A 12482-nucleotide genomic window follows, 5' to 3' on the forward strand; every position below is an offset into this window, starting at 1 on the left:
AAAGTTCAAAATTTAACCTAAATAAAGTTTTGAAAGCCTGTTTTTATTTGTATGGAACAGTATGTCTATTTTGATGACAAAGATAATATAAGGGTCAGAGACAAAAACCATCAGTGTGCAAAAAACTCAAAATTCCCATAAATTCCCCAAATTCCCATAAATTCCTGAAAATTCCCATGGAAAGTTTCCTCTTTTAAAAATTCCCGGAATTTTGCAACCCTAGCAGGAACACAATGTAGAATATCCACCGGAACCAGCCAATAATAGTGGAAAATCAAAATGTCCTTCACTGCCCCTTGACACAACAACTTGCATTTATATAGCGCCTTTAATGTAGTAAAACATCCCAAAGCGCGTCACAGGAGTGTTAGCAAACAAAATTTGACACAGAGCCATGTAAGGAGATATTAGGGCAGATGACCAAAAGCTTGGTCAAAGAGGTAGGTTTTAAGGAGCATCTTAAAAGATGAAAGTGAGGTAGAGAGGCGGAGAGGTTTAGGGAGGGAATTCCAGAGCTTAGAGCCTCAGCAGCTGAAGGCACAGCCGCCAATGCTGGAGCGATTAAAAGCGGGGATGTGCAAGAGGCCAGAATTGGAGGAGTGCAGATATCTCGGATGGTTGTAGGGCTGGAGGAGGTTACAGAGATAGCGAGGGGCGAGGCCATGGAGGAATTTGAAAACAAGGATGAGAATTTTAAAATTTAGGTGTTGTTTAACTGGGTGCCAATGTAGGTCAATGAGCACAGGGGTGATGGGTGAACAGAACTTGGTGTGAGTTAGAATATGGGCAGCAGAGTTTTGGATGAGTTTAAGTTTATGGAGGGTGGAAGATGGGAAGCCGGCCAGGAGTGCATTGGAATCGTCAAGTCTAGAGGTAACAAAGGCATGGATGAGAGTTTCAGCAGCAGATGAGCTGAGGTAGGGGCGGAGTCGGGCGATGTTACAGAGGTTACGATCTTAATGATGGCGCGAATATATGGTCAGACACTCATCTTGGGGTCAAATATGACACCAAGGTTGCGAACAGTCTGGTTCAGCCTCAGACAGTTGCCAGGGAGAGAGATGGAGTCAGTGCCTAGGGAACAAAGTTTGTGGCGGGGACCGAAGACAATGGCTTTGGTCTTCCCAATATTTAAATGGAGGAAATTTCTGCTCATCCGGTACTGGATGTCGGACAAGCAGTCTAACAATTTAGAGACAGTGAAGGGGTTGAGAGAAGTGGTGGTGAGGTAGAGCTGGGTGTCATCAGCGTACATGTGGAACCTGACATTATGTTTTTGGATGAGGTCGCCGAGGGCAGCATGTTGATGAGAAACAGGAGGGGGCTAAGGATAGATCCTTGGGGGACACCAGAAGTAACTGTGCGGGAGCGGGAAGAGAAGTCATTGCAGGTGATTCTCTGGCTATGACTGGATAGACAAGAATGAAACCAGGTGAGTGCAGTCCCTCCCAGCTGGGCGACAGAGAGGTGTTGGAGAAAGATGGTGTGGTCAACCATGTCAAAGGCTGCTGACAGGTCGAGAAGAACAAGGCGGAATAGTTTACCTATGTCACAGTCACATAGGATGTCATTTGTGATTTTGATAAGAGCCATTTTGGTAGTGTGGCAAGGGTAGAAACCTGAATGGAGGGATCCAAACATGGAGTTCTGGGAAAGGTGGGCATGGACATATGCAGTGCCTTTCTGTCTGCTAACTCCATCTAATGCAAAGACTAGTGACTGGACTTTTCAGTGCCTGACAGAAACAACATGAAAAGAGATAGGTTGAAAAAAACAGGAAGAGCTGCATTAATATTGAATTACTTTGAACTGCAGTGAATGTTGTCAGTCATTCAACACATAGTAAGATTCCACAAACAGAAAAATGAATGACCAGTTAATCTGTTTTGGTGGTTGTCACTGAAGGAGGAATGTAGCCTAAGACACCAGAAGAACTCCCCATTCTTCGATAATGCAATGGTATTTTTAATATCAGTCTGAACCACTGAACCGTGACAGTTTAACATGTCATCTGAAATACCAACAATGCAATATACTCTCTATACTACACTGGCATACAAATTTAGATGATAGGCTCCTTAAAAGGTATTTGAACCCTTACCTTCTGACTCAGAGGTGAGAGAGCTAACTGAGCGGTTTAAAGCCAGGAAAAATGGTATTCAGAAAATGCCGTGTTGAAGGTGTGCTTTATGGAAAATGTCCACTGGTTTGACAGATCAGATTAGTGAAGCTTGGTTACTTCCTCTCCCCCCAGGCTTTACTGTTTGTTCCTTGTACCTGGTTCAAAGTGTTTTTAGAGTTTACCTGGTTGACAATTTTATTGCCGTATTTAATCTTAGGCTAGCGAATAGATTCATTTGTTTTGAACTAAGTTTCAATAGCAGAACTTCAAAAGGAGGTTACTAAAATTTGCTTTACACAGAGGGTGGTTAGATCAATTCTCTGCCACTAACCGTCATTGAAGCAGGTGCCATAAATTCTTTTAAAAGGTAATTTGTTTTGTGAGAAAAGAAATATTAAAGGGCATGGGGAGTGAGCAGGCCAGTGCGACTAGACCATATGGCTCACCAGCACAGAACTGACGAACCTAATATCTGTTTCTATGCTGTATCATTCTATGGCAGCGACCCTCAGGTAAGTCCTGGGGGTGGGGGCGAAGTAAAGATGTAAAGTGCCGGACAGCCTGACAGCAGCCCACAGTGTTGCTGTGGAGCCAGGAGGAGCACTCGTGCTCCTTCCGGGATACAAAGGGGAAGTAAGAAAAATCTTACCTACTATTTCTTCGGTGGCTTCCATCAGTCCCTTTAAGGACCGCTGGTTGGTCCGCTGTAGAATATGCATGGTGCATGCTCCACCTAGTTTTCACGTATTATGCAGAAGGATTCTGAAATCATCACAGAACACTTCTACACATCTTTAAATTGATCCAATGCTATTTTCAGGCCGTTTCCAGGGATGGCTAAAAACAGCGAGGACCAATATGGCAGCAGCAGTGCCGTTGGCGCAGAAATTGGTTTTATGCCCGAACAAAGGATGAAATGCATTCCGATATCTATCCCGACGAATGCATTACAGAAGAGTTTGGATTGGTTTGCTACATTGAGTAAATTAAGCCTCTTTAGAAACATCACTTTGTGCCACCTACTGGATTTTAGACAATATTACAATTCACACCCAACAAATCTTTCGGTGAGTTTTGTTGAAGTCCCATCAAACCGGAGACAATTTGCAGTGTCACTTGAAGTTCCTGGGTTTCCAAGAGCTCTGGGTGGTGAGAATCTCATGGAAAATCAAAATCTATCCTTCTATTCCTTGCCAACCTTTTACCTGGTCCAAGGGCCAGTAAAGTATGAACTCCTGGAGTATGGAGTCTTCCAGCCCTCTGTCCCATTACACCAATGACTCAACCGCCATCCCACCCCCCACCCGACGGGAGGAGGCTCGAGTGGAGCATAAACACCAGCATGGACTGGTTGGGCCATATATCCTATGTAATCCTAACATGGCAATCCTGGAAACTGCAATGCGCAAGGCTGGGATCTGGTGTATCTGGGCCCAGCCTTAATTTGCTGCCAATGAAGATCATCCACTCAGCTCTTGTGGCTGAAGATGGTTGCAAATGCTTCAGCCTTGTCTTTTGTACTCATGCTGGCTCCGCCATAAAGTCCTACTAGTTGAGGATGAAGATGCCCAAGCAGCCTCCTCCTCCTGTTAGTTTCTGAATTGTCCACCACCATTCGCAACTGGGCGTGGCAGGACTGCAGAGCTTTCACCTCATCCGTTGGTTGTGGGATCGCTTAACTCTGTCTATAGCATGCTGCTTCCTGTTTAGCATGCATGCAATCCTGTGTTGTAACTTCACCATTTTCAGGAATGGCTGGTGCTGCTCCTACACTCCTCATTGAACAAGGGTTGGTCATCTGGCTTGATGGTAATGGAAGAATGAGGGGAATGCCAGGCCATGAGGCTACAGATTGTGGTGGTATACAATTCTGCTGCTGTGGATGGCCCACAGCACCTCATGGATGTCCAGTTTTGAGCTGCTAGATCTTTTCTTAATCTACCCACATCGCAGAGTGGTAGTGCCACATGACTCTGTGAAGTCGGGTTGTAGATGGGAAAAATATCAATTCCAAGTCCAGGCTTTTGAAAGAGGCAGAGACCTCCAAGTAAAAACACTAATGAAGGTGTTCAAAGATATAGAAGACACTTTATATGTATTTTTAATCATTTTATTATGAAGTCATTTAAAAAACATTTTTACCTTAGAAACCTTATTTTGAACCCTGCCTATTTAAATTTGTTGGAAAGAAGAAATGGTTGCTAAAAGGTTTTGAAAAACAAAATTCAGAACAATTTCATTGTCTGCATTTCACTTTCTTTTCCTGGTTATCTTCTTAGTTTGTAGACTGTTGCCTGTTGATTTGTTCCTGTGTAAAAGGCTTATAGTTCCTAATCTGCTATTTCATGCTGTAAATGCGATGACTGAAATAACAAACAGGAAGTGCACACCAAATGTACCATCATATGCATTTGTACAGGTGTCACTGCATGGAACTAGAAAAGCCCAGGGTGAACGCTCCCTCCAAAGCGGTGTTAATTATACAGTTATGGAATTAGTTTCCTTGTTTATAGTTCAGCAATTTCTGTAATTTCTCTCTCATCTGGAAACTCAGTACAGTACATCTGTGCAACGTGAGGTGCTCATTGTGCACCAGTTTTAGCCTCTTTCCAGCATAAAAGAAATCCAATTACAGGCTATTCATTGCCTGCATGTTACAGGAGTAAAGATTCCCAACTCTTGACCTGTTGTTCTACACTAACGCTGACATACACATATTTTTGTCAGTCCAAGAAAGTAATTTGCATCAATGTATACAAAGGGTTTACATCCAACATAATAACTTATCTGCTCTCTATTCAGAAGCTGACAGACCTGCTATGTACTGTCAGCATTTTCTGTTTTTATATTTGTAACATAAATTTGTTTGATTCATATGATAGAAGTAGGTGGACACTTATTAAATATGTGAATAAGAACTGTTCACAGAAATCTTTCAATTAAGTTTCTCATACATATAAGCACTACAAATACAATTTTATATAGTATCTGCTAATAATTGCTAATAAGTACATTAACCAAAAGCTTTTACAACAAGATACTCATAAAGCACTGTGCCTTTTCTTCATCAAGTTTACTAATTTAAAATTAAAAAGCATTTAATCTTTGAATCCAGTTTGCATGTACTTATTAAATCCAAGTACTTTTAATTGTTCTTCTTTACATCCTCAATGTAATCCCGAGTTAATATTTAACATAAAAACATTCTGTAACTACTCAATACAGCGGCACATTTCATTAACAACTGAGCAAAAATTGCATTCTTCTAATGAATTCAAAGATCGTATCTCCTGATTTATTACTTCACAAAGAATTAATAGTATTAGCCTTTACAATTGAGGACAGTTCTATCAACTATACAAACAAAGACAGGAAAGACCAAGAACATAAGAGTCCCTTGCAATGGGCATTAAACTACTCCACAGGACGGTTTTCCAACAGTATATTTGCACAATCGAGTATATTTTTTTCAATGTTATTTCAAAGTGCCAGAAAAAGTATTTGTTCTCCAGGTGCAGTTCAGTCACTTTTTCGTGATTTGTTTAGACCTTAGATAGAGTTCAAATGATTGTTACAATGAGATAACAGGAAATGTGATCACCTTCTTATGATAGAGTAAGAACCATGGTACAAATAGCGGATATATAATGGCCCGGATTTTGAGTTAAGAATAATGGTGAGGCTATCGGGGTAAATCGGACAGCATCTTCCTGCACCCACACGGAAATCAGGAAGTTGCTGCCCGAGATGCTCTGCTCCTCCACAAGTTTCGCTCAAACAGTATCTCGCCGAGAGACTCGGCATTCAAATACACGAAGGGCGGGAAGTTGCGGTACTTACCCACTAAATACGCCAGAAGTTAAAGCTTGTGCATTCACGTGTAAGTGAATTTTTAACGGAGTGATAAATCTTACTACTGCCAAACAACCTCTCTAGCATTGAAAAATTACTTTTACAAGTGTGGAGTCTCATTCCTTCAGATTTTAATCATGGTTGGATATTTTTAAAAACTTAAAATAATTTTTAAAATGTTTTCTCTGTCTATCTCTCTCTCTTAATCCTATATTTCTTTCCTTCACTTTATTTCACTTTCTGTACATGATTTTACATTGAATTAAATATTCTAACTTACACTTCCTGGTTTAGACGCTGCAGGAGGGAATTTTAACCCCCAAAAATGGATGGGTTGGAGTCGTGTGGGAGGTTAAAGTGCTAAAAAAACGGAATCCCGACCCCAACCCACCTACTTCTGATTTTAACAGAGGCAGGACAGGGGCCAGGGGAGGGGGTGTTGTGGGCAGCCAACTTGCTGCCAGGAGGCGGGTCAGCCTTTTAAATATTATAATGAAGCTAGCATGCCTCATGGTGATCCACCATTACAAATTTAACTCTGGCTAATCGGGTTTCCCGGGCCTCGGGGAACCCGCCAGCTATAGGCAGGCAAGGACTGCTGGATTTAGGAGGCAAGAGCCTTTCCACTTACCTCCTGGATCCAGCGCCCTTACCTCGCCCACCCACTGCGATCGGACATCACCCACCCCCTCAGATCCCTCCCCCCCACGAGCCCTCTGAACACCCCCCCTCCAGCCCCCAATTGCCTTCTCAGCCTCCCGACCCCCCTGGCTGGCTGTGGGCAGGAAACAGAGCTTTTAAATCCAATTAGGCCCTGCCGTTAAATTTGGCAGGGCCTTCGGGAAACTCGTTCTCCCGGGTTTCCCGACTGCTTTCTAGCCCCACTCACTCCCTACCCGCCTCCAGATTAAAATTACGGCCTGCGTGTCTCAGTGCGGATTTTTCAAACTGATTGGCTGAAGACACACGCTGTTCACACAGGTCCCAGATCCCCTGTAGAGGGTGCCGTACTGAAAAGGATCTCTAGTAACCGTACGTTGCTGCTCAAAAGCCCATGAAAAGTCTGTGGGCAGCTGTAAACGTAATGCGCCCTTCTGTCGTCACTGACTGCAAAATCCGGGTCAATGTAATTCCATCATACAGTTTTTATGAGTTAGTCCAACCTACAGTCAAATGAGTCATTCCTATGTTATTCTGTAACCAGGCTGGGATTGCACATTGTTGATATAGCTATCTGTCTGGTTTCTTGGGGCATGATGAAAGTTTCTAGAAAGGGTTAACAATGTGGACAAGGAGGAATGGCTAACATTTTTTAAACAATTAATGTATCGAAGAAGTTAAGTACTTAATTTGCATCCTATCTATGAAAAGGATTCATTTTCTAGAAGGAATCTTCTTCTGTTTCAGAATCTGTGCTTGGTTTGGTCAACCTCTCCAACTCCTCACCATCCTAAAAGTCAAAACAAAGGGGGGGGAAAAAATCACTGTTTTGTAGATTAAATGAAATCAAGAACTTTTGTAACTTTATTCACATTTATATATATATATCTCAATATTAAAAGTGTCACGCTTACTTCCTGTAACACTTTCCCCATCACATTTACTGATAACACCCCTATTCTTATAAAACAATGTATCCTGCAACTCACCATGAGCAATGCCAAAAAATATGCATTAGGGCATTGATCCATCAACCCAGGGAGCATCAATTGTCTCCAGTTACATGAGTTACATATGGAAATTTTGTTTTCACACAACGCGTCAGCAACACATGGAATGGACACCCAGTTAGAGTAGTGAAGGTGATAAACCTGGAATTATGTCAGAACTAACTGGATGCTGCAGTGGTAGGTTGGAATTTGGTGTCATTCCGTATAGATGAGCTAAGATGGTTCGAATGGCCTTCCTCGTCCATAATCTTGTGATTACCTGTCGTAGCATCACATACTGCATGGGAAGGTCAGGCTGCAGGGAGGTGGGTATATGTAGCCACAATTCCCTCAGATGATCCATATTAAAAAGCTAGTCCTGTCAACGTCTCCTTTGCTAACTTTTTTTTAAATTGATCATTTTAAAGCTCACTGCTTTTATTTGGCAGATTATTATTAGTAGAGCCATTAAGGTAATGATTCTACCTCCAACATTACCAAAGTGAGGGCATAAGGCTTTTTCAATTTGATTTTCATTTTTAGAAGGGCCAAATAACTCATTTTAAACAAGAAAGAAAAAAGACTTGTGTTTATATAGCGCCTTTCACGACCACTGGGCGTCTCAAAGCGCTTTACAGCCAATGAAGCACTTTTCAAGTGTAGTCACTGTTGTAACGTGGGAAACGCGGCAGCCAATTTGCACACAGCAAGGTCCCACAAACAGCAATGTGATAATGACCAAATAATGTTTTTGTTATGCTGGTTGAGGGATAAATATTGGCCAGGACACTGGGGTTAACGCCACTACTCTTCTTCGAAATAGTGCCATGGGATCTTTTACGTCAGCCGGGGCCTCGGTTTGACGTCTCATCCGAAAGACGGCACCTCCGACAGTGCAGCACACCCTCAGCACTGCACTGGAGTGTCAGCCTAGCTTTATGCGCTCAAGTCCCTGCACAGGCACAACGTGCCGCTGCAAAATTCTATGATTCTATAAGCAATGAGTTGCAAAAAGTATCCACTTCAGAAAACCAATCATTCCAACAGATGGGATGGTGAACAAATGCTCCTGTGTCTTTGTAAATTATTCCTAAACTTCAAAGCTTCCTTTTTAAATGTGAGCAGGTTAACAGTATGCCATTTTTCAAAGACAAGTAATAATAGTTCCTTAATGTTGTTTAGGTATCATGCAAAGTGAATGTGACTTTTTTTTGTTTTTAAAATTGAAGCACAACCTTTTATATTTGCAATGAGAAGTTAAAAATAAGATGCACTTACATGCACAACGGTCTTGTGGTTACCATGTGGAATTATTTTTGCAATCAATGCTTATCAAATTTGTACATTAGTACAACTTTTGTTACAGTAAACATTTTCTGCACTCATAGCTGAAGCTCCATCATGTGTACAGAAACAATGGTAAAATGAGCCACATAAAAAGCACAGAACAAGTGTGTGGCATTGCCACAGAGGTGGTAAAATCAGAACTAGTCAACGCATGTTAGCCTCAAGCACCTCTTAATGCATGATTACAAAGTCATATTGGCAGAAGCCCACAAGCAGGATTTCTGCATGCTTGGTCAAAGAACTGTATGACATGCGGGTTGGGACAAATGATAAATACTGTTAAACATCCTCAGTTATTGCAAACTCCACGGGGGCCAAGCAGTCAATTGTGCTTCAGCCGTATGCCTTATTAAGTTATTTTATTTGCATTGCACATACTTGAGACTCACACAAGGCTGTTCATTGTTGATGAATGAAACATCTGTCATTCTACAATTAGCTAACTGAAATTATTCAGGAAACCAGTGAAAATTTGAAGTACTTTTCATTCCCTACCCACATCTAATGCTATTCTTTGATCATGGAGGTAGACAACCTGCTTGGAGGTTTCTGTCAATTCAATCTAGAGAGGTGTGAGGAAATGCATTTGGGTAGGGCTAACAAGGCAAGGAAAACACAATAAATGGTAGGACACTGAGAAGTGTAGAGGAACAGAGAGACCTTGGGGTGCATGTCCAACGATCCCTGAAGGTAGCAGGACAGGTAGATAAGATGGTTAAGAAGGCATACGGGATACTTTCCTTTATTGTAGAATATAAGAGCAGGGAGGTTATGCTTGAACTGTATAAAACACTAGTTAGACCACAGCTAGAATACTGCGACAGTTCTGCTCACCACATTACAGGAAAGATGTGATTGCACTGGAGATTGTACAGAGGAGATTTACAAGGATGTTGCCAGGACTGGAGACTTTTAGCTATGAGAAAAGATTGGATAAGCTGGGTTGTTTTCTTTGGAACAGAGGTGGCTGAGGGGAGACTTGAAGTGTATAAAATGATGAGGGGCCTAGATAGAGTGGATAGGAAGGACATATTTCCTTTAGCAGAGAGGTCTATAACCAGACAACATAGATTTAAAGTAATTGGTAGAAGGATTAGAGGGGAGGGGAGTTAAGGAGAACTTTTTTCACCCAGAGGGTGATGGGGGTCTGGAACTCACTTCCTGAAAGGGTGGTAGAGGCAGAAACCCTCATCACATTTAAAAAGTACTTGGATATGCACCTGAAGTGCCGTAACCTACAGGGCTACGGACCAAGAGCTGGAAAGTGGGATTAGGCTGGACAGCTCTTTTTCAGCCGGCACGGACATGATGGGCTGAATGGCCTCCTTCTGTGCCGTAAATTTCTATGATTCTATGAATACTTAAATGAAAACAGAAAATTCTGGAAATACACAACAGGTTAGTCAGCATCTGTTAAAAAATAGGTTAATTGTTCTGGTATAGCCCTTCATTAGAACTGACAATTGAAAGATAAGCAACTAAAGCTGAAAAAGGAAGGGAGAGGAGGAAGAGAAACAACAGATACTCCAATCACAGAGGAAGTTAATGGACTTAATAGAAAACTGTCAGATGAGATTAAAATTTCTGTGATGCAATCGAAACATATTTAAAAAAAGTAGAGTATGAAAAGTCCCACAGAAAGAAAAAGGGGAGAAATCAGGAAAAAAAAACTTCAAAGAGAAATTTGCTGGGAACAAACAGTAGGTTCTCTTTACAAATTTCTGACTGACTTGCTGTGTATTTCTAGAATTTTCTGTTCTACTTTCAGATTGAGATATTTTTGCAGGTCTTTTCATGTTTATTTGTAACATGTAACTGTCCATTAGGAAGTGCCCAAAGCTGTTGGGAGTTGACTTGCTTTGATTTGACCCCCTTCTGTGCCAGCACCACATCTTGGAGCTGTGCCTTATATTTGACTCATCGTACCAAAGTTCTGCTCATATATTAAGTATGACTGTAATTTCAGCAGTGATTATGGAAAATATTTATTAAAATAGAGTCTTGACTAAATATAAAAATCATTCTAAGTACAAAATCAATAACCATCGATTGATTGGTTGTCTGTTATTGCAAAAATATGCAAAGATACACATTTTCAGCTCAAATCATAGAATGCATGCAAATACATCAGATTTTAACTTCACATTGTAAATCACTAACCGTAAGCACAACATTAAAGCGCTATACAAGTGCGAGTTGCTGTAAGCTTTGTTAGCACATATCTGTACGAGAAAATAATGAGTAAACATTGCATCTCTGAACGCAGATTTTTTTCTTTTGAGATTACATTGAGCAAAAGGTACTTCTTGAACTCAGGGACTACTTACCCCACTGGAACGCTCCAGAAGTTCACCATTTATAACCTTGAGTCTCTCTCGCTGTAGCACATATGCTGGATCCTTTATCTTGCTGGCATTGTAAATAAATATTGCCAGGAATACCACAGGGACTTCCAATAAGAAGCTCAATGAAGGTTTAAAATCAAATATTAAGATAGATACTGTAGTAATGATAACAGTTATTATTTGGGCAGTGAGGACGTGAAACATGTTGTCTCTGAACTTCAGGATAAAAGCCACGGACAGTCCAAAGGCAGCAGTAATAAAAATTAAAGCCACAGAAAACATATTGTGCCCACAGAAAAATCCAGAGTTTTGGATGTGGATGCGGGATTCAGATCGAAGAAGTAATATGAGCCCATTGAATATGACTCCAAAAAAGTACAGCTTACTATTCTGAATGAAAATACTTTCAGTCAGCTGATCTCCTTCTTTCAGCATTTTTTCATTATAAATGTTAGCCATGGCAGAGATAAAACATTGTATAATTATGAAGAGGTGGCCGAGACCAAGGTTAAGGCTTTTTAATGAACTTATGTCCCATTTCGAAGCTGGCAATAAAAACACTGTGGAATTGATCTCCAGCTGGCGTTGTGCATTTTTATCCTGAGATGTTATGAATGGGATGCAGCTATTCGAAGCATTGAAGTGTATGTTGTGATTAAACATGTGCTTTGTCACAACATCTTGGGCTACTCCAGTCCCTGATACAAGAGCTACGATGGAAAGGAATAAAATCACCAGTGAGGCCCATTGCACCGAGGACAGGCGCCGCCTATTGGAAAATAGAAACACAACATTATTGCATGCTTGCAGTTTACATGGTGCGGATGAAAGAGCGTAAGAAAAGTCAGGGATGAGAAAAGCTATTCAGTCTCCCATCACTGCATCCAACTGTATCTTAAACAACAAAATGTTTTACCTCTAAGAAAATAAGAATTTTATAACAACTTAAAAGTTTGTTTTAATATAGCCATGCTATTGATTGAATTCAAACAGTTTTGCATAACACTTCGTAAAAATGTAATTTGCTATAAACACAGACATTTTCAAAGGATTCAAGAAAGATTTCACGGAGCTGGGAAAGCAGTCGTACAATGCTATTATCAGATTCTTGTGGGAACAGAACAAAATATGCATGATTCTTAGACCCTAAGCACCTAAATTTTAAAA

General features: G+C 41.0%; 1 protein-coding gene across 8 annotated transcripts in view; it reads right to left on the bottom strand.

Moving 5' to 3' along the window:
* Positions 1 to 4210: 4210 nt before the first annotated feature.
* slc35a5 (solute carrier family 35 member A5) overlaps positions 4211 to 12482 on the bottom strand; it is a 41624-nt gene continuing 33352 nt past the window's right edge. For 7 of the 8 annotated variants that reach the window (XM_086006701.1, XM_086006700.1, XM_086006702.1 and 4 more), the window contains 2 exons: positions 11298 to 12084; positions 6712 to 7424 (listed from right to left, as the gene is read on the bottom strand). In XM_086006701.1, coding sequence (XP_085862827.1) covers positions 7356 to 7424; positions 11298 to 12084 — 856 coding nt within the window. In that variant the 3' untranslated portion in view covers positions 6712 to 7355. Of the gene's footprint in view, positions 5671 to 6711; positions 7425 to 11297; positions 12085 to 12482 lie in introns of those variants that run through there. The other variant, XM_086006699.1, reaches the window with a different exon arrangement.

The sequence above is a fragment of the Somniosus microcephalus genome, chromosome 14, assembly GCF_052327205.1.
Source record: "Somniosus microcephalus isolate GS21.2 chromosome 14, FLI_Smic_1.0, whole genome shotgun sequence".
Lineage (NCBI taxonomy): Eukaryota > Metazoa > Chordata > Chondrichthyes > Squaliformes > Somniosidae > Somniosus > Somniosus microcephalus.